At 56.1% G+C, this 20,706-nt stretch overlaps 7 protein-coding genes across 7 annotated transcripts; 5 read left to right on the top strand and 2 right to left on the bottom strand.

Moving 5' to 3' along the window:
• Positions 1-734: 734 nt before the first annotated feature.
• Positions 735-2,143, top strand: IWZ02DRAFT_287321 (uncharacterized protein). Its single transcript, XM_066763721.1, has 2 exons — positions 735-1,417; positions 1,476-2,143. Exons 1-2 carry the CDS (start codon positions 1,027-1,029, stop codon positions 2,096-2,098), a joined length of 1,014 nt encoding a protein of 337 aa, XP_066622715.1. The 5' UTR covers positions 735-1,026; the 3' UTR covers positions 2,099-2,143.
• A 265-nt stretch (positions 2,144-2,408) lies between these two features.
• On the top strand, positions 2,409-5,133 carry IWZ02DRAFT_420999 (putative DEAD box RNA helicase hela). Its single transcript, XM_066765839.1, has 2 exons — positions 2,409-2,950; positions 3,000-5,133. Exons 1-2 carry the CDS (start codon positions 2,592-2,594, stop codon positions 4,756-4,758), a joined length of 2,118 nt encoding a protein of 705 aa, XP_066622714.1. The 5' UTR covers positions 2,409-2,591; the 3' UTR covers positions 4,759-5,133.
• A 305-nt stretch (positions 5,134-5,438) lies between these two features.
• Positions 5,439-6,140, top strand: IWZ02DRAFT_378792 (putative ubiquitin conjugating enzyme; the record flags this gene model as incomplete). Its single annotated transcript, XM_066765010.1, has 4 exons — positions 5,439-5,480; positions 5,545-5,609; positions 5,742-5,966; positions 6,017-6,140. The coding sequence occupies 4 exons, from the start codon at positions 5,439-5,441 to the stop codon at positions 6,138-6,140; spliced, it is 456 nt and encodes a 151-aa protein (XP_066622713.1).
• A 723-nt stretch (positions 6,141-6,863) lies between these two features.
• Positions 6,864-10,516, top strand: IWZ02DRAFT_287183 (P-loop containing nucleoside triphosphate hydrolase protein). Its single transcript, XM_066763718.1, has 6 exons — positions 6,864-7,032; positions 7,094-7,113; positions 7,193-7,287; positions 7,349-9,526; positions 9,611-9,888; positions 10,157-10,516. Coding segments are annotated over exons 1-6 (2,814 nt in total). The 5' UTR covers positions 6,864-7,030; the 3' UTR covers positions 10,398-10,516.
• A 3,697-nt stretch (positions 10,517-14,213) lies between these two features.
• Positions 14,214-17,100, bottom strand: IWZ02DRAFT_287091 (uncharacterized protein). The gene is made up of 5 exons (XM_066763717.1): positions 16,948-17,100; positions 16,794-16,880; positions 16,157-16,743; positions 14,641-16,110; positions 14,214-14,574 (listed from the first exon to the last, which is right to left on the bottom strand). Exons 1-5 carry the CDS (start codon positions 16,958-16,960, stop codon positions 14,482-14,484), a joined length of 2,250 nt encoding a protein of 749 aa, XP_066622711.1. The 5' UTR covers positions 16,961-17,100; the 3' UTR covers positions 14,214-14,481.
• A 938-nt stretch (positions 17,101-18,038) lies between these two features.
• On the top strand, positions 18,039-18,293 carry IWZ02DRAFT_379066 (mitochondrial 37S ribosomal protein bS21m; the record flags this gene model as incomplete). Its single annotated transcript, XM_066765022.1, has 1 exon — positions 18,039-18,293. The coding sequence occupies one exon, from the start codon at positions 18,039-18,041 to the stop codon at positions 18,291-18,293; it is 255 nt and encodes an 84-aa protein (XP_066622710.1).
• Positions 18,294-18,463: 170 nt separating this feature from the next.
• Positions 18,464-19,959, bottom strand: IWZ02DRAFT_491191 (uncharacterized protein; the record flags this gene model as incomplete). Its single annotated transcript, XM_066769721.1, has 2 exons — positions 18,464-18,474; positions 18,834-19,959. 2 exons carry the CDS (start codon positions 19,957-19,959, stop codon positions 18,464-18,466), a joined length of 1,137 nt encoding a protein of 378 aa, XP_066622709.1.
• Positions 19,960-20,706: the final 747 nt, after the last annotated feature.

Genomic DNA, 20,706 nt, shown 5'->3' with positions numbered 1-20,706 from the left:
AGTCAATGTTGCGCTTTGCTCAGGGCACGACTGGACAGATGACAGCAGCAGAAGCACGATGAGGGACGCGTGTGCTTCGTCTGAATGACATCGCGCAACAGCTTTTCATCGTAAATAATGCACCGATCATCTCCGCGCCGTCTCCAGGAAGGTTCGAAGAGCGAATTCCGGTGTGTTGCCAAGAGCAGGGACATGGTGACGGCGCGATTGGCCTTAGTTTATTACTAAGATGATCCTTCTCACCAAGCGCAATGATGCGATGCGGATCGGTGGTAAGTCGTCGTGTCAGGATAGGCTTCAACACGAGCGGGGCGTTGATATACAGCCAAAATTGCCCAGTTGCAGCAGTCGCTGCAGAAGACATATAAAGCGGTCCCGGCCTCGTCATTCCCTCCATCGACTGACGTCTTCCGACCTGAGCTGATTCGTGTGCAGATGCAAGACGGTTTCTGGTCGTCGAAGACGTGACGAAAAACGTGGCGGGTTCGGCGTAGGACAGAGAGAGCAAGCGTTGCAAGGGTGCTAACTGGACATTGAACAGCGCGGACGCGGGACCGTCATGCAGCGGTGGTAGAGACTTTTTTGTCAGACGAGGCGGCGGGAGGACGTGATGGCGAGCGTGGTGCAGCGCGTAGCGTAAAGTCAGTGAAGAGTCGCAAGCAGTGGGAGGTGTCTCTTCACGTGCAATTGACGCTGAGGAATGACGTCGCTAAGGGCCGGCGCAGGCACGCAGCCGACGCGATGGACCAACCAAAAGCAGCATGGCGACCAGACTGACGATGCATTGGTCCCGTCGTGGTTCTTTCGGCTCATCCATCTCATGCACACTGGACGTGCCGTGCCGGGGACAGGACAAGACAAGACAGGACAGGACAGGATAGGACAGCCTCAACAACTGGCACTTCTCCTGCAGAGTCGGTCCACGGTGCCATCCCATCCATCACATGTTTGCCAGCCATCCGCCTTCTGATAAGCTGCCGCGCCGACCCCGGATCTCCTTCGTCAAGACGATACCTTACTCTCTCCATGGCGCAGGCAAAAAACGACGATGCGCCCTCGACCGTCTACGCCATCCTGCCTGCTCTGATCCAGACGCGCATACCCCGACTGCGCTCACTGCGTCGCACCGTTAGCAACTTTCGCAACAGCACCACGGCGCAATCAAGACAGTCGATGCCGTACACGTGCGGCCCGGATGCTTCCGCTTCGCAGACGCCCCCTCCACGCTACACTTCCAGGCCCTCGAGTGCCACCAGGCGGCGGGGATCAGGCCTCTCTGACAGCGGTTCTGTACAGACGCTGTCAGATGATGCACTGGTAGATGAAAGGCCCTCATCCTCGTCCAGCGCCACGCCGTTGCCCGTGTACCGCGCCCTCGACATGCAAAACGGCATCAACTGGAAATATGCCAATCAAGGTGCCTTGCGTTGACCCCACTGTGCTTGCCGACCATGCTAATCGCAGCCCAACTCTAGGGCTTACCCTCCTCACAACCGCGCTGCAGGAATACTCGACGCTTGGCACTCCGGACAACAATGTTCCATCTTTTAGTCGACAGCTGTACCTGCACGCCCTGACCTATCTCTTGAAAGGATTGCCATCCGATTTGACAGCAGATGAGAAGCTATCCATCGAGACGGCGCTTCCACCGGACGCGGTCAAGGTGGTTCATGTCGACGCGACAAGTGGACAGCTCGTTTGCTCCGATGGCCACACACGCAACCAACCTCCAGAGCCTTCTTGGTTGCATCGGGCGCTCGCATCCAGCATCATCCAGCTGTTCCTCTTTCTTCATCTTCTGCTCCCATACGTCAAGCTGTTTCTCAGCCAGGCGTATCAGTACGAGCGAGAGCACAGGATATCGGAGCGCTTGTTCGCGTCGTCTATCCAGACAGTCGACGAGCTGGGCCGGCGTGGCCTCAGGGTTACGAACGCCATCTGCCAGATGAACGACGGCAAGGTTGGCCAGGCGATAAACGACCTGACGGTCTGGTCGCTCCGGGCCGTGACGGGAGGGATCCACGAGGGCGTGAGCGAGGGCTTTTTGATCATTGGGGCCAGACAAGACGTTCGAGTCCCGAAGACGGCAAAGGCGTAACTTGTAGATTGGCTTGTCTATGGTTTTGTCGCATCTTGGATCTGTAACTAGACGTAGTCAAGTGGTGAATGAGTCCAACAATCAGTGCCCCTAAGAATCAAGTGAATGTCGGTCGACGAAGATGACGCGCTCAACGCGGTTGTTGGCCGAGCCAAGGAAACCAGTTGGTACCGTCGCACTCGTTGGTCAAAATGCTTCGGAGCTTTCCATGTCCAGGTGGCGCTCACGGGTTTCCTTACCGCCTGCCGTAATAGGCTTGGGCTCATTTGGCGGCGACCGTGCCGGCCGACACCAGAAAATTATCTGGTCTACAATACTTCCACACCCTCGCATCGACGCCTCGACTTGCCATCATCGTCGAATCCTGTCGCGAGTGCGCCATCTTCTCCTTCACCCGATCTCTCGTCTCTGAGTCTCAATCATTGCCTTTTTCTGTCTCGCAGCACCCCAATTCCTCGTCATCCGCCGCTTGTCTTTGACGGCACCTCTCACCATGTTCGCATCTCTCAGAAGATGCCCTGCTCCTCTTTCGCGCGCCTTGACGGCCGCGACTGCTGGTCGCCTGGCAGCACGCAGCACTTCGCTCATCAAGCCTCTGCCGCGGAACTCGGTTCCCTCCTCCATCTCTCTGCGCGCCTTTCAGTCGTCTTCTCGTCTCTCGCAAGTTCAGGCTGCGGCCGCCGCCACTCACCCAAATGAACAGACGCAGCGTGTCACCAAATTCGAGGATCTCGCGACACACGGCCTTGTTCATCCTAATCTCGTCAAATCTATCACGCGGGACATGGGATTGGAAACAATGACTGAGGTCCAAACAGCATCCATCAACGAGGCCCTCCGAGGCGACGACGTGTAAGTCTGCATTTCTCAAAACTTCCCCCCTTCATGCTGACCCAAGTAGCATCGCACAAGCCAGGACCGGCACTGGCAAGACCATCGGCTTTTTGCTTCCAATGCTCCAAGGCGTCCTCCAAAAGAACCCCCAGCTTGCCGAGCGCCCCGCTCCTCCCCCCAGAGGGAGATTTTACGACCGTGGCCCGAGGGCACGCCTCGACATTCGGGCCATTATCATTTCCCCAACGAGAGAGCTTGCTGAACAAATCGCTCTGGAAGCGAAGAAGGTTACTTCCCACACCGGTATTCAAGTCCAAACGGCTGTCGGAGGTATGGGCAAACGTCAATCCCTCGAGCGGATCCACTTTCAAGGCTGCCATGTCCTTGTTGCCACTCCTGGACGTTTGATTGATCTGCTTACCGACTCGGCGTCGGGCGTCTCTGCGCCCAACCTCGACTTTTTGATCCTTGACGAAGCTGATCGCCTGTTGGAAGTGGGCTTCTACGATGATATCATGGAAATCAAAAGTCATCTCCCGGATCCTGAAAAGAAGGATCGCCAGACACTCATGTTTTCTGCCACCATTCCCAAAGGTGTCAAGTCCATGGTTCGCAGCTTGCTCAAGCCGGATTTCCATTTTGTGCAAACGATTCGCCCAGACGAGGCGCCCACACACACAAGGGTACCGCAGAGGGTCGTTGAGTCACCAACGTTCAAGAACTCTGTCCTGTCCTTGATCGAGCTCGTTCAGCGTGAGACACAGAATGCACCGCCTGAACGGCCATTCAAGGCCATGATATTCATGAACACCACCAAACAGGTGCCCCTGTTTTCCGATTTCCTCACGAACCTGCAATACTTGACTGGTGGCTCTCCGCAGTTCAAAAGGTTGGCAATTGGGCAGATTCAATCCGGACTTTCCCAGCAGCAACGCACTCGCGCTGCGAACGACTTCAAGGAATGCAAATCGGGTATTCTGGTCACATCGGATGTCACTGCTCGAGGAATGGATTTCCCTAACGTTACCCATGTCATCCAATTTGGTGTCCCCAAGACCAGAGATGACTACGTCCACCGGATCGGTCGCACCGGTCGCGCAGGCAAAGAAGGAGAGGCCTGGCTTTTGATCTCCAAGTTTGACAGTGGAGAAGCTCTTCAAAGACTCGGAGAATTTCCCATCAAGCTCGACACTAGTTTGAACTCGTCCAAGGAAGATTTGCGCAACCCGTCTCCTCAAACTCAGGATCTTGTTGACAACGTCACCAGAGCCATGAGCCGTACAGACGTCATCGTGAGGAAAGACGCATTCCGGGTAATGGTTTCCAACAACTCCCAAGGCAAGAGTAGGAGTGGAAAACAGCGGGTGATCGACGAGGTCAGCGAGACAGCCAAGGACATCATGGCCCTGAGTCCCCTGCCCGGCCTGTCCCAGAAGACAATCACAGCTTGTGGTCTTTCAGGTCTGGATGGTATCACTGTAGAGGAGGTGAGACCCCGTAATGACAGTGGTGGATTTGGATCCCGTGGTGGATCTGGATCCCGTGACGGATTCGGATCTCGTGGTGGTGGTGGCTTTGGGTCTTCGGACCGTCGTGGAGGCTTCGGATCGTCAGACCGTCGTGGAGGCTTCGGATCGTCAGACCGTCGTGGAGGTTTCGGATCGTCAGACCGTCGTGGAGGCTTCGGATCGTCAGACCGTCGTGGAGGCTTCGGATCGTCAGACCGTCGTGGAGGCTTTGGATCCTCGGATCGCCGTGGAGGTTCTGGGTCGTCGGGTGACCGTGGAGGCTTTGGCTCGTCGGACCGTCGCCAAGGCGGCTTTTAAGTCCCCAAAACTGCGGCTACGAGTCTGTCCCTCGACAAGAGTCACATGCATCGAAAGGCGTTTGGGTGGTTTTACAAAAAAGGAGAGGTTTTGAAGAGACGGGACGCCTCTTGATGTACGGCAGCGGAGGGACTCTGTTCAGAGATGAGCTCGCAGCCCTGGTATTCGGACAAAAAAGGAACATATCCAAAGACGGCGTCCGGTTGGTATGGAAGGGAAACCGTCTGGGCTTGCACTGGGGTTCTCGTTTCCTCTTTTTCCCTCCTTTTTTTTTTTTCTCTTGTTTTCCTTTCATGTTTGTTCTTTTCGCTTGATTGTAGTCATAAGTAGACGGTCTGGATGGCAAATATCTCCAATCTCCAATTTTCGATACCACTCTGAGGTGCTATGGTGATGGACCGAAAAGTCAAAATACACGTGATGCTTCACGTGACCCTTCCAAACTGCACCGCAGGTCCAGTGTCGGTCCGGTGGTAAGTGCGTCCCGCACCCTGGCGCTTGCTGCCCGCCGCGCCTTCGACCTGCAGTTCCTCTGCTCTTGATCAACGCCGACACGACCTCGTGCCTCTCTGCCACGCTTTCCAGGCCTGGCTTTCACGCCTCAATCACCCACCTCTCCACAACACAAGCGCCACTCCTCCGTTGCACTGCGCCCGATACAACCCCAACATCTGTACACCATGTCGACCGCAGCGCGCAGACGTCTGATGCGAGACTTCAAGGTATGTGGAGGAAATGCAAGGCTCGACAAGACTTATGGCGCGTTCGGCTGACAGTCACCGACAGCGCATGCAAACTGATCCTCCTGCTGGAGTCTCTGCATCGCCCATCGCAGACAATGTCATGACTTGGTACGCTTCCCCCATTGTGCTACGCCTCGTCGGATCCCATGCCTCCATGTCGACCGCCACCGCCCGCCAAACATCACGTCCACGTCAATTTCTGGTGCATCGTCTTTGATACTCATGCGGGATCTGCGATAGGAACGCCGTCATCATCGGCCCTGCTGATACGCCGTTCGAGGATGGCACTTTCCGGCTGGTGATGCACTTTGAGGAAGCATACCCGAACAAGCCCCCCGGTGTCAAGTTCATCTCGCAAATGTTCCACCCCAACGTCTACGCCACTGGCGAACTTTGCCTGGACATTTTGCAGAACCGGTGGAGCCCGACGTACGATGTCGCCGCGATTTTGACAAGCATCCAAAGGTAAGGAGGTGCGCTCTTGAGTTGGAGACGACGTGTTGACGAGCGGACAGTCTCCTCAATGATCCGAACACCAGCTCTCCGGCAAACGTCGAGGCAAGCAATCTGTACAAGGACAACAAGCGCGAGTACATCAAGCGGGTGCGCGAGACGGTCGAGAAGAGTTGGGAGGACTGAATCAACGTGGGAGATTGTGGCAGAGAGGTTGAGGCAATGGGGTTATTCACGGACAGGACAGGACAGGACAGGATGGAGGGGAGTTTAGGATGGGACTGAACAGCTTGTTGCAATTAGTCACCAAGCATGGCGTGTTGGACGGCGCACAAGGACGGGGTTGAGGTTTTTTTTTTTTGGTTAATCTCGCTAGCGGCACCGGTATTGAACAGAGTACATATAAGCACATGCACACAGTCTCTTGGTGAAGTAGTGGTGGTGGGCTGTTGTCGTGCGACTTGAGCCGAGGCGCAGGGCGGCCAGGGTGCAGTGTGACGGGAGGTGTGAAGTGTGAGGTGTGAGGTGGTCGTGGACCCGCGCCGGGATCAACAATCGTCAGTCAACAACAATAATTTCCCGTCGACGCCCGCAGACCGCCTCGACCCAAAACGGAACACGGCCAACTTTTGCTCTCCTCGCTCCCTTGAGCCCTGTCCTGCCCTGTCCTGCCCTGCTCTGCTCTGCTCTGCTTTGCTCTGCTGCTTCCCCTCTCCCCGCCAGCCACCTGTACCTGTTCATGTTCACCCCTCCACTAACCTCAGCTTTCTTAGCTCGTTCGTAAAATCCGTCCCTTTTTTCCTCAGCGCTGCTTTGATTCTGCCGCTGCTGCAGGCCTCAACCCAGGAGCACAGGCACAAGCTACACCGCCGGCCACCGCATCACTCCAAGCCCGACTCAACTCTCTTTCCATCCCTTGACCGCACCAACGCCGACTCGCCTGTCGACCGCCACGCTCTCTCAATCCCACTACCGCACCCTCTGCGCTGCTTCAGCCTGCATCTCGCCGTCTTCGCGTGCGGCTCATTACACCTCTCCTGGCCGCTGGGCCTTAGTTGCCCTGAACTATCGCAACCATGTATGTCCACCCCGCCGCCGCCGCTGTCGTTGACTGCTTTTGCTAACAACGCGTCATTCAGGAGCTACAACAGCATCAAGGGTGCGTCACTGCCTCCGAGATTCTTCATCTCCAACCCTCCCGGCCGATTCGGGATGGCTGCTGATCTTTCGCGTCACAGTTGTTGCGAGGTTTCGTCCGCAAAACAAGATCGAACTCGCAAGCGGGGGCCAGCCCATTGTGGCCTTCCAATCCGAGGACACATGTAGCATCCAGGTACGCGTAAATTCGTCCCCTACGCATGTTCACACGATGCTAACACGTTGCTCGTGCACAGTCCAATGAGGCGGCGGGTGAATTCACCTTTGACCGCGTCTTCGACATGAACTCCCGCCAAATGGACATTTTCGACTTCTCGATCCGCCCAACAGTCGACGATATCCTCAATGGCTACAACGGAACTGTTTTCGCATACGGTCAAACCGGTGCTGGTAAATCGTACACCATGATGGGTTCTGACATTGATGACGAGGAGAACAAGGGTATAATACCTCGCATCGTTGAGCAAATCTTTGCCAGCATCTTGGTCTCTCCCTCCAACATTGAGTACACGGTCCGCGTCAGCTACATGGAAATTTACATGGAAAGGATCCGCGATCTGCTGGCCCCGCAAAACGACAACCTGCCCGTCCACGAAGAGAAGAACAAGGGTGTCTACGTCAAGGGCCTGTTGGAAGTCTATGTTGGCAACGTGCAAGAGGTCTACGAGGTCATGCGGAGAGGTGGGCAGGCCCGAGCCGTCTCCGCAACCAACATGAATCAGGAATCCTCGCGCTCGCACTCCATCTTCGTCATCACCGTCTCGCAAAAGAACATGGACACGGGCTCGGCCAAAACTGGTCAGCTCTTCTTGGTTGATTTGGCCGGTTCGGAAAAGGTCGGCAAGACTGGCGCTTCGGGACAGACTCTGGAGGAGGCAAAGAAGATCAACAAGAGTTTGAGTGCTCTGGGTATGGTTATCAACGCGCTGACCGACGGCAAATCCACCCACGTCCCCTATCGTGACTCGAAGCTCACCCGTATCCTGCAAGAGTCCTTGGGAGGTAACTCGCGGACAACGCTGGTCATCAACTGTTCGCCTTCGAGTTACAACGACGCTGAAACTGTAAGCACTCTGCGTTTCGGTGTTCGTGCCAAATCCATCAAGAACAAGGCCAAGGTCAACGCAGAATTGTCTCCTGCCGAACTCAAAGCCCTGCTCAAAAAGGCCCAAACCCAAGTCACCACGTACACCGAGTACATCTCAAACATCCAGGACGAAGTACAGCAATGGCGTGCTGGTCAGCCAGTGCCGCAGGAGAAATGGGTCCCAGCCATTGAGGTCGAGGCACCAAAGAAGAAGGCTCCCGCAGAGAAGCGCGCCGAGACTCCTTCCGCGGTGGACAATGTGAAGAGAAGGTCTGAGACGCCGTCACGACCAGACTCCAGGCTGGAGCTTGAACGCGCGGGCACTCCGACAGTGCTCGAGAAGGATGAAAAGGAAGAGTTCCTCCGTCGCGAGAACGACTTGCAAGATCAGCTGGCAGACAAGGAGTCGCAGATTGCAAAGGCGGAGAAGAACCTCGCCGATGCAAAGGAGGAACTGCAGTTCCTCAAGGAGCACGACACCAAGACGAGCAAAGACAACGAGAAGCTCAACTCTGAGATCAACGACCTGAAGATGCAGGTTGAGAAGATCAACTTTGAGGCCAAAGAGGCACAAATCACCATGGACGGCCTCAAGGAAGCCAACTCTGAGCTGACTACCGAGCTCGACGAGATTAAGCAGCAGCTCTTGGATGCCAAGATGAGCGCAAAGGAAGCTGGTGCCATCCTCGATGAGAAGGAGAAGAAGAAGGCTGAGCGCATGGCCCAGATGATGGCTGGATTCGACCTCGGCGGTGAAATTTTCTCCGACAACGAGAAAAACATTCGCAAAGCCATTGAGCAGGTGGATCAGCTCATTGAAATCACATCTGGCGGCGAGATTGTCGCACCCGACTCTCTCCGCGATCTCCGCCAGAAGCTGCTCGAGACACAGGGCATCGTGCGCCAGGCTGAGCTTTCTGTCACAGAGCGGGGAGAGCTCGACGAGGCTCACATGCAGCGCCGTGAAGCTCTCGAACAGCGCCTTTCTAATGTGCAGCAAGAATACGAGTCAATGCTCGAGCGCAACCTTAGCGAGGCCGACGTGGATGAGGTTAAGCAGCGCCTGTTTGATGCTTATGCCGCTCGCCAGGACGGTCAGGCGGATCTCATCACTGAGCTCAAAGAGGACCTTGCGCGCAAGGTGGAAGAGGCCAAACAACTCAGGGCCCAAACGGAGGAGATGGAGCAGCGTCTCAAGAGCGGCGCCGCTGTCAACGGGGCCAACGGCGTTACTGCTGTCAACGGCAAGACGCTGCAGCAGCAGATTGCCGAGTTTGATGCCATGAAGAAGAGTCTGATGCGGGATCTGCAGAACCGATGTGAAAGGGTATATCACCTCAGCTGCATTGCCGTTGGTGAAGTACATAGCTAATCTTTTGCGCCCCCTTGTCCGGGGTGTTTGGCTATACAGGTCGTCGAACTCGAAATCTCGCTTGACGAGACCCGCGAACAGTACAACAACGTCCTGCGGACGTCCAACAATCGCGCACAGCAAAAGAAGATGGCCTTCCTCGAGCGCAACCTCGAGCAGCTCACCGTCGTCCAGCGCCAGCTGGTTGAGCAAAACAGCAGCCTCAAGAAGGAAGTCGCCATTGCGGAGCGCAAGCTCATTGCGCGCAACGAGCGCATCCAGAGCCTTGAGAACCTGCTCCAAGACTCGCAGGAGAAGCTCACTGCGGCGAATCACAGGCACGTCCATGCCCAGCATTTGTTTCTTTCCCCAGTCCTCTCTCCACTTTTTCGGGCGGAGCAATCAATCTCATACAGTGCTTATATTCAACGCTCCTCAAACACCGACCTCTTCCACCCTACATCATCTCCGTCCCCCTTGCCCACCCCTCCGTCTCCACTGCACCCCTCATATCTCGCTTCCCCAACCCTCTTCCCCCTCTCCCGTCCATTGTCACCGCACCGCTCTTCTGTGTACATAGATGAAGACCCGCTTGACTAACTACAGTTGTTGCCTCAACAGATTCGAAGCGCAGCTTACCGCTGTAAAGGAGCGTCTCGAGGCCGCCAAGGTCGGCTCTACGCGCGGCCTTGGCTCCCCGACAGGCTCTGGCCTGCCTTTCGGCAGCCGCATTGCGAAGCCGCTGAGGGGTGGCGGTGCGGTCGCTGAGGCCGGCCCGCTCGCCGCCATTGCGAGTCCTGAGCAACCGTCGAAACGAAGCTCCTGGTTTTTTAACCAGCGTGCCTAAGGACCACCGACGGGAGGGCGGTGGTGGGAAACATCGGAAGAGGTTGAGTTGGTGGGATCGGTACGGTGATGACGATGAGGAAGATGGTCTTGGGCGATATGTTCAGTTGGAGCAGCGGGAGAAGAAGGAGCATCCGAATGGCTTCGACAGCCGCAACCTTGACGTTGACGACTTTGATCTCGACGGCGAAGGCTACATCTACCGCGACGATGCGACGACTCCTACCGCCTACTCTCCGTTAACTCCATGCAGTGTCGTCGGGGACGGCAAACGTCCGTGGGAGTTGGACAGCGACGACGACTCGGCTGCGTGGGAGACGGTGGACGACGACAGTAGCGGTGGCGGCAACATCAGCAGCAGGACCTTTGATGAGCTCACGCTCGTGGAAGAAGCCTTGACGGACCCAGAGCTCGACGGCCCCAGCTTGAGCATTAGCCGCCGCAGCAGCGCTTCCTCGCGGCGGTTGGTGCTTGCGCAGAAGCAGCAACAAGCATTGATGAGCCGGGCAGTACGGCTGGGGGGCATGGGGCTGTTTCTGCTGATGTGCATAGTGTATGCGCTGAGCTGGGTCTTTGTTACCTGAGTCTACCGTTGCTGATGGGCGCGTGGTGTGAGGCGTCATACCAACTACACGGCTACTTCATGTCCTGCGGCTTCGCTGCTAAATCGCCCGACACATTTGCCTCGATCCTCCTCCTTCCTGACCTCTTCCCTTCATTTCTTTATACTATTTCCTTGCCTTCCCTTCATATTTTCCCTCTTTGTTTACGCTCATAGAACGAAAGATGAATTCGGCACGAGAGAAACAGTCCGTAGGTGCAGTAGAATCTGCGCCCAACGGCTACGGTCGGCCTCTTTTCACCGGATCACGTACGGGGATGGTGGATTTCTTGATTTGCTCTCTTTCCTCCCCCTCCCTCTCTCTCTCCTTCCTATCTCATTCATCCCCGTTCTTCTTCTTCCCTATTTTTTTGTTGGCGTCGTTGGAAGGGAAAACTCTTGGGGATTCCTGCACATCCATCGACAACAGCGTCCGTTACGTTACGTGACCCTACCTACCTACCTTCGTACATATGGACATGGCTCTCCGTCGCCTTTATACATATGCATAGACAGACACGGCACCACAGCACCACACCACATCAGTCAGCACGACACACACAGACGGGAACAGGGCGACTGCAAAGTTGCAACGTTCTTAAGCTACGTTTTACGTATGTCTCTTTCCCCTCAAACCAACCTGCCTCTTCACGCATCCATATTCTCCTTCTCCTCCTCCTCTTCTTCGCCTTTGTTCTTCTTACTCTCCTTTGACGACCGACCGACCGACAGACCGACCCCCTTCTTGTTCTTGTCCGCTCTTTCTCCCCCCCTCTCTTCCCCTTCTTCTTCATGTCTCTATGTTCATGTCTTACGTAAACACACATACACACACCTTATGTATCATGCATGTAGTAGATGAGATGATCTGAGATTGATTCGTTGTCCCTTGTTGCCATTTGCTGTTTTGCTTCATTGTCCGTTTGTTGCATGACTCACGCTCGCACGCATACAGGCGCGCTGTTGGGCTGATTTTGGCTGGCTGGCTGGTTTGCTTGTTGGCTGCGGCTACGGTGTTTTCTGCGTACTGTATTGTGCTGCTTGCAGACTGCCCATCTACCCACCTGCTACTGTCATTGCGTCGTTGACCTGCTTCTATCTGCTACTGCCACTCATATTCAAAGCGGCGTTTAATCGTCCTTGTCGCTCGTCAATTGCTCTGGTGTCGTCATTGTCGTCATCATCCGCCTACAGCCACAATCACCAACGCACTTCTCCGTATCTTCAGACATTGACTTTGGCGCCAGACAAAACGTATCCCATTGTCTATTCGCGTGCATGTCGGGTGTCCAGCGTTCACGGCCGGTCGTGCTGCTGCTGTTGCTGCTGATCCTTTACAACACAACACAACACACACTACACCAGCGCAAACCTCCTCGCCGTTGCCACAACAAAAATGATTTCGACACGGGCGACTACTACTGCTACTGCTACTGCTAACCCTACATTTCATTTCCTCTACATTAAACAAACGCGAAACGGAGGGATCCGCCGAAGATTATATGTCCATGGAAGATGGGGTGACGGAAAGAGAGAAGCAAAAGAGGGGGGGGGGGGCGTGCATCGCGGCAGTAAAGACAAAGAAGAACAATGACATTAAGAAACACAACGTGTTATACTCATTGACAAATGAAGGCGCGCGGAGGGTGGGTTAAGCAGGATGACATGAGATGGCATGGGACAGAGTGCTCTGCGCGGATGGATATATTGGACCATGGAGATTGAATTTATACCGGATACCTACCTGATTTCAATTGCGCACAGGGAGAAAGAGTCGGGGTTCGGGGGTTTGGAGGAAGAGGGCATGTTACTTGCGTCACTGCACGCACGCAGTCTCATCAGGTCATTTCTTGGCGCCGTATATCAACTTCATCACGGGCGCTCTATGAGTACATATTATCAGTGTTTTTTGTCTTTTTCTCTGACTCTTTTCGTTTGTTGGTTTGTGTTTGAGTTGTTTGGATTGTTTGGATAGGGTGTATTTGGGTGGGTGGGTGTATTGGTTAAGTGTGTGAATAGACTGCCTACCTACTACCTGCTCATCCACCTATATTTTCTTTTTTAGTTTTACTACTACCCCTTCCTTTCCCTCTTTTCCTTTTTTTTATCTTAATTTTTTTTTTTTTTTCCTTCGTCCGAGTTTTACCTTTTTCGTCGATTTTATTGAGGGAATCATATGTTATAAAATTGCCTCAAGCAGAAACACATTCCCGATATACCTACCTACTAGGCACGGATGGACGGACGGCTGGACAGATAGAAATAATAGGATGGTTAATTAGTTAAACTGACTACCTACTGTAGTTTTTAGGTAACACCCACCCTTTTGATTATGTGTAGTGTTTTAAAACTTTTATACCTGAATATGTCTAATGTATTGATTTGTTAGTAAATGCGTAGTAATAATGGGATATGTGGTGTTTGCGTCATTGATGCCAACGCGGTGCGTGTACATTACAACGGACTGACAGACTGCCTTTCCTGGCCGTGTTGGGAGTAAGGGCAGGATAGTGAGCTAAGATAGTAATGATAGACAGATAAACGCATAGTGTTTATTACATGTGGCAATTTAGTTTTTTCTACTCTGCTCTTATACTGCACCCTTAAGCGGACAGGAGTATAATTCTCCACGTACATATCGTCGCCGTCATCTTTTTGATATGTCGTGTATTTCTGTTTTCAAGTGCTGTCGGTGTCAAGTATCATACCCCTTTTTCTTGTCATCTTCGTCTATATTCATCATCGTCGTCACCATCATCTCAGCTTCCTCCTCATCAACTCGTCTCCCTCATCTCATCATCATCATCGTCGTCATCGTCTCTCATCATCCAAACGTACGCCACACCACACACCCTACCAAAACGCCCCAATCCCTCCCCTTCCCTTCCTTCCACTCTATCAGAACCGTCGCCGTCCCAAGACCCATCATTCACCAACCACACCGGTAGGCACTTTTCTTTCACCAGGCAAGCAACCAACCAAGCAAGCAAGCACCTAAACCTCAACAACCCAAGATCGACAGATGCAAATATGATTCATTTAACATTTTTCTTTTCTTTTTTCTTCTTCGGTCTATGGACGTCGGCCACCTCAAATCAGATGAGACGAGGTGAGATGAGGTCGGACGAAGAGCCAGAATAGACTAGAGTCCCAGACTAGAGGAGACGGGACCAAATGAGGCACGGCACGCAAGTCATCACGTGCCGCCAGTCTGGAGGGTCGGAGGAAGATGAGGTCGTGTGAGTAAGTACGTTGCGAGGTAGGAAGGAAGCAAGAACAGTTTTCATTTTGCCTGCCATCGTCTCACGTATGGTAGGATGCAAAAGATGATGATGCACCAAAAGAGGGATTCTTGGAGGAGGAAGCGAAGGAGGAGAAAGAGGAGGAGGAGGTGGTGGTGGAAGAGGGAGAACGGAGAACGAAGAAGGGGTATATCTACATGTGCGAATCTAAAAGCCAGCAGGTGCGACGTCAGGCAGGAGCCTCATGTCGCGACATTGCGCTTTTCGCTCTCTGTCAGGTAGATGACCATGCGGTACACCTTCTTGACCAAGGGCTCGGCTTCGTCTTCGAGGAACTGGTGCACGGGACGCAAAAATTAGCAAAATGCCACATACAGCAAGGAAAGGGGAAGACGACTCACCTCCGAAATGGAATTTACCAGCTCCTGCGGATCCCCCTTGTTGCGGATGTGGTTCTCAATCACCTCGACAACCATGTCCTCCTGCACGCCCAGCGCCTCCATGACCTTCTTGCCCAGGAACGGGTGGATCTGCTCGGTGATGGCCGAGTCGTCCAGGTAGTCCCACTGCACCTTCCAGCTCCAGATGCCCTCCTTGTCGGTCGGGATCTCGCTGGCCAGTCGGCGCGCCGCCGCCTCGCGCTCCGCCGCCGACATGCCCGCCGTGTCGGCACTATCGTAGCTGAGCGGGATGAGCTTGCGCGGCGCCGCGTTGGCATTGGCGGCGTCTTCCTCGTCTTCCAAGAGCCCTTCGACTTCGGCCGCCGTCCTACGGGGTGCCTGTTCCTTGCGCTGCGATGCTGCCGCGCCCAGCGAGATTTTGAAGCGCTGAGGCTCCCGCGGCTGCGTGATGGCGGCTGGCTTGGGCGACTCTTCATCGCGCACACGAGCGTCGTTTGCGCCGCGCGTGTGCTCGGCTTGCTCCCGCTCGCGTGCCAGCTCCCTCTGCTCGGCCTGACGATCCTTATCGTCGGCAGCCATCTCGCGCTGGCGGAAGGCGGCACGGTTGCGGATCCAGGCGGAGCGGTCCGCGTAGTACTCTTCGGTGCGTCGGGATGATTCCAGGTCGTCGTCCCACTCTGCCAGGCGCTTGCGCATGTCCTCCTTGTCGGCCCCAGCCCTCGCTTCTTCCTCTTCGTCCAACCGCTTGAGACGGGCGATTGCAGCTCCTTTTTGACGCTCTCTGTTAAGCCAGCGACGCTCAGCTTCGCGATATGACTTTTCGTCCTCGTCTGCCTTCTTCTTACGGCGGCGACGCTCAAGCTCCCCATCACTTGCCGAGTCGTCTTCGTCCGATCGGTTGACGTATGGACAAGAATCACGTGCCTGCACAAATGAAATACCGTTTTGTTCCTTACCCAATGCTTTGGGTCCGCTCGGAGCACCCTCAATCCCCCGTTTGCTTGGACCAAGGGGAATGCCGTTGGCTCCACCACCAGGTCCACTTGGGGCTGAGACGGGCGGCGATGCTAGGCGGTTGATGCGGTTTCCTGTACTTCTTTGACGCTCCACACGCTCCTGCTCTTCCAACGTCTCGAGGTCTTTGCGGACACTCCTCTCTCGAAAGGCGGCGATTTCTGCAGCAACCGTCTCGCGCATCTCAAGCGGAATGTCTGACAACTCGTCCTCTACGGTCAGGGGAATTGTCACGACCTCGCCAGTTGCGCCGTCAATTTTTGTCTCGGAACCGACCATCTTAATGTCACCATCCGAGTCGGGGATAGCCACCTCGCGAGGACGTTTGAGACTCTCCATGACAGACGTCAATGCCTCCTTGGCTGTGTCGATACGGAATTGAGATGCGGACTCGTCCTCATCGCGCTTTGCTTTCCACTCTTCGGCATATTTGAGAGAAGCAGTGTCAACTTTGACCTACATTGCAGTTAGAATGGTCAAGGACATAGGCGCGCACACTTACGTCAAGATGCGCCATTTCAACCTCCTCTTCTTCCGCCTTGCCTTTCTCGGGCTTCCTGGCCGGAACTTGGACGCCGTCCTCCAGAATGGCGGCCGCCGTCTCCAAGCTCTCTGCGTCCTCGTACTCTGCAAAGCCAAAGCTGCAAAACGTGTTTTCATTGTTAAGGGGCCTGTCCCAGCGCCGCAGGTTACCAGCGCAAGTCAGAATCCTCTCGAGATCGTCGTTGCTGACAGTCTCGGGAATGCTGCCCACGAAGATGGTGCGGGCAATCTCCTCCTTGGTCGGCGGCTGGAGCACAATCGACTCACGCTGCTGGCGCTGAGAGTCGACGCCTCTGTAGTCGCCGCCGAGTCCGGGACGCCTGCCGCCCGCCGACTGCGGCTCGGCCCCGCCTTTGCGATCGTCTTTTGTGCCGGGCCCCGTTGTCCCCAGGCGAATGACGGGTGCGTTAAAGTTGATGTTCGGCATGCCGGCGGGCGGCGCAAAGTTTGGAGGCAGGTTGCCTGGCCGGGCGGGAAGGGGAGACTGCGATTGCTGCATGCCGGGCGGCGCGCTCATGCCAGGAGGCATCATACCAGGCGGTGCACCTGTTCCTAGTCAGCTGGGTCGACGGTGTTAACGGCAGCGAACAGCTCACCCATGCCAGGCGGCGGGGCCATGCCTGGAGGCGATCCAGCTGGAGGATAGCTAGAGTAACCGGGAGGACGGCCATATTGACCCGCAGCTGTGAAGCGTTAGCCAAGACTGAATTGGAGAGAGGTTACGCGAGCTAGTGAGCTTTTGCGACGTACGATAGTTGTACATGTCTGCTGTGGCTGCGTGGAATTGGAATTGGAGTAGAGGGAGGGGAAGAGATTGTTAAGATCTTGAAGGAGGGAGGACGAATGCGGGAGCAGCCGAGGCCTAGGGCGGAGGAGCTATTGAGCGCGTAAAGATGATTGAGCAGCGTTGGTGTTGAAGCGCGTTGCTCCCGCCGGCGGAGCGACTTTCATGCAAATGGCCGCGCCTCACAGCCGAAGAACAACCGCCGCTCGACCTGGACAGACGGACGGGATGGACGGGACCGCAGGCCGATTTTCCTGGCTTGAGGCATTGAAGGTCACCACTACCACCCGAGCTCATCCGTCAATTGACGCCGTAAGTGCACGCGACACGCCGCCATCGATTCAAGATCCCATCCTAAAACCCTGCCAGTCCGCCTATGGATGTCCGACGGGTGGGCGAAGCGCTGCTGCGCTCGCATCCCACCAACCTCTTCTCCGCCGTCTCGCGGCCAAGCCAGCAGCAATCAAGACTCCTCTCGAATCGCAACGTCTCAAGACACATTTCACAGACCAGCCGGCGCACATTCACAAGCTCGACGTCAAGACCACAGCAATCTGCCCCGAAAGAGGACGATTCGGCGCCCCAGCAAACCTCACAAGCTTCGCCGTCGCCGTCTGGCCAGCAACAACCGCCGCAGCAAAGCGGCAGAGTGGCCAACCCATTGAAATTTGGGAGCATCCTGGGAAGCGCCCTGAGCCAGAGCGGCCCCAATAGCGGAATAGCGCAGAGCACAGAAAGCAGCAACAGCGGCAGCGACCAGCCGACGAGGAGGCCGCTCGGACTCAACATCCGCAACCTACAACAGCGGATGGGCGGCAGAAGCAGCCTGGACGACGCATCGATGCAGCGCGCCGACGCAGCAGCGGCGGCGGCCAGAAGCCAAGCCGCAGGGTCGTCGTCAACCAAAGCTACAGCATTAGCCAACCTGCGCAACATGTTGAACAACACGGTACTGCGGCCGGGCCGCGAACCTCAACGCGCCGCATGGCACATGCCGCTCGACAGCGGCGTCAGCGTCGCCCCCAGGATCTCGCTCATGGAGCCGCCCGAGCCGGAAATGCTGCCGCGCCTGGGCCCCTCGTACGGCCGCACCGTCAGCGTCGTCAACAACGACCTCGTCGGCGCCCTGCGCCGCATGGATAGGCGCATCGCTGCCAACAACATCCGCAAGAGCTACCACAACCAAAAGTTCCATGAGCGCCCTGGCTTGAAGAGGAAGCGTCTGGCCAGCGCTAGGTGGCGGGCCCGCTTCCAAAAGGCCTTCCAGGCGACGGTGGCGACGGTCAAGCATTTGAAGAAGCAGGGGTGGTAGTGAGGGACGCAGTTGGGTGATGTGGGTGAGGACACGCAGGGCAGGCTGTGGTGTGCAAGAGTACCGCGGCGCAGAAGATTCAAAATGGCATGGAGTGGTCGATCCAAGGATTCGACGGATAGACGACATTTTGAGTGGCGTTGTCTAGGAAGACACAAAATGTATTATCGTCACTTGTACGCTGCATTTCCAAAGCAGGGGAGAAATTGATGCATACATATACTCTAACTAGTAGTGCTGCCGCGCCGCCAACCCGGCCAGAAAATGAGACGGATCACAGTCAAGCGCCATGTACCTATATACAAAGCCCACACACTCATTCATACAAACAGCAGATGGCTCCTCCAGATCCAATCTACGCCCCACACCGCCCCGTCCTCACTCGCACCACCCCCTCTCAGAACCCCCTCGACCGACTCCTCCCACCAAAATGCCACCCACCAACACTAAACCTCCTCCCATGCCCTCTCCCAACACCACCAGCACCAACAACACCAACCCCTCCCACGCCCGCGCCCCCCGTCATAAACCTGACCGCACCACTACTCCCACTGCCCAACAAGCGGCCGCCAAACGCCGTGCCGCCGCCGCCCAACCCGAACCCGCGCGCGTCGACCTCGCGCCGAAAAGCGCCCCAGCTGCGCTCGCGATCGTCCCAGTCCGTCATCTGCGCGAGCAGGAAATCCCACGCGCGTCCCTCGGCTGCCATGCGCTCGGCGTGCTCGTGGCGCCGGCAGGCTTCGCGGTAGAGGCGCTGCTGGCGCGCACGACGGGCGGCAGCTTCGCCAACGAGGGAGGGATCTTCGAGGGGGAAGGAGGTGGGGGTGGGGTGGGGGGATATTCTTGTGTTGGTGGTGTGGTGGCGGGAGAGGGATGGAGGAGGTGGTGGGGATGAAGATGCTGCTGGGATGCTGCTTGTGCCCGTAGACGAGGGGACGGGGGAGAGCGATGGTGGCGGCGGTGACGTCGACGACAACAACAACGGCGCCACTGGTATTGCTGCTCCTGGAGAAGAAGGCCGCAAGGCCTCAGCCGACGGCGAGTTCATAGCGAGAGCCGGCGGCGAAGGCGTGCGCACCGCGTCACTGTTGTAGCTATGGTTGCTTCCGCCGTGTTGCTCGAACAGGGCGACGGTGCGTTGCGCGCTCTGCATGCCCGCGGCGCGACTGGCGCGGCGCCGCGCCACGTTCTGGTACTGCTGCCGCGCGTGCGAGCTTTGGATGCTGCTCCAGTGATTGATGCTGGCCGACGCCGGCGAAGGGTTCGGCTCCACGTAGTGCGCGCTGCGCGACTCGAAGCCAGGCGCGAAGCTGCGCGGCGCCGGTAGGCCTTGGCTCCTGGGTACCGAGGCGTCTGGCGGTGGCTCTGCTGGGGCTGTGGCGGGGCCATTGCTGTTGGCATTATTTCTGGTACTGCTGTTATTGGTGGAAGAGGACGTTGTTTGACGCAGGCGCGGCGGCGCCGAGATGTCGAGCAGTGATGTACTGATGATGTACTGCGGCGGCGAGGCGGCGGAGTCGACCAGGGTCGAGCAGCGCGAGTGGTAGGTGGGCGCGTCCGACCTGTACGAGGGGGCAGATGATATGATGGAGCTCGTCTCTGGATCGCGTTGGTACAGAGGGAGGGGCTCAAAGTCGAGCGGCGTCTCGGTGATGTTGCATGTCATCCTGAAGGAACGTGGGGAGGAGCAAGAGGGCGTGGGACTGGCAGCATGGAGAAAGCCGCGCGGAGAGAGAGAGAGAGAGAGAGAGAGAGAGAGAGAGAGAGAGAGAGAGAGAGAGAATAAGGGAAAAGAAGAAGCACCAAATCAAGGTTGCGGTTGATAAAGAAAGGGCCTTGTGCTCGCTTCGCCTGCCTTGCGCCGACTTGGCGCCTCGAATGGTGGAGAAGGGCGTTGGAGCTGTGGGGAAGAGTGCCCTGGTTGCCCGGAAAGATAGACGTCGCCCTTGCGTCGTCCTGATATCAGTGCTTGAAAGAGAGCGAGAAAGGATGTGGGAGAGAGGTACCACCAGTGTGTAGCAAGAAAGAGCAGGAGAGACCAATCAGTCGCCATCAGCAGGAATGGTCGACTATAAACGGTCGACTGGAGCAGCAGGGCGGGGAAACGGATGCCCACCCACCTCACAGCCATCCCACACTCTGAGGGGAAGCAATGGATCATGACGCTTTTAGAAAAGGCCTTCCCTGTTTGCTCCCCTCCCGCCATCCTTGCACCACCAGCAGCACTCCTTTTGGGCCATGATGAACACCATCTTTGCAAACGTCTTGAGAGACACTAGTCTTGCCGAATTCCTTGGCTCGCAGGATTGCCGTCTTCCGTCGGTCCGAGCCAGAGATTGATGATTGTACCTACCTCTGTTTGGTGTCTTGTCTGCTGCATGTTTCAGTCGGCTTTTTTGCAATCCTGCAAGCC

This window comes from Phyllosticta citriasiana (genome assembly GCF_038021145.1).
Source record: "Phyllosticta citriasiana strain CBS 120426 chromosome Unknown IWZ02scaffold_7, whole genome shotgun sequence".
Classification (NCBI taxonomy): Eukaryota; Fungi; Ascomycota; class Dothideomycetes; order Botryosphaeriales; family Phyllostictaceae; genus Phyllosticta; species Phyllosticta citriasiana.
The sequence above is the reverse complement of the archived record's forward strand: the minus strand, read 5'-3'. Positions and strand labels throughout refer to the sequence as shown.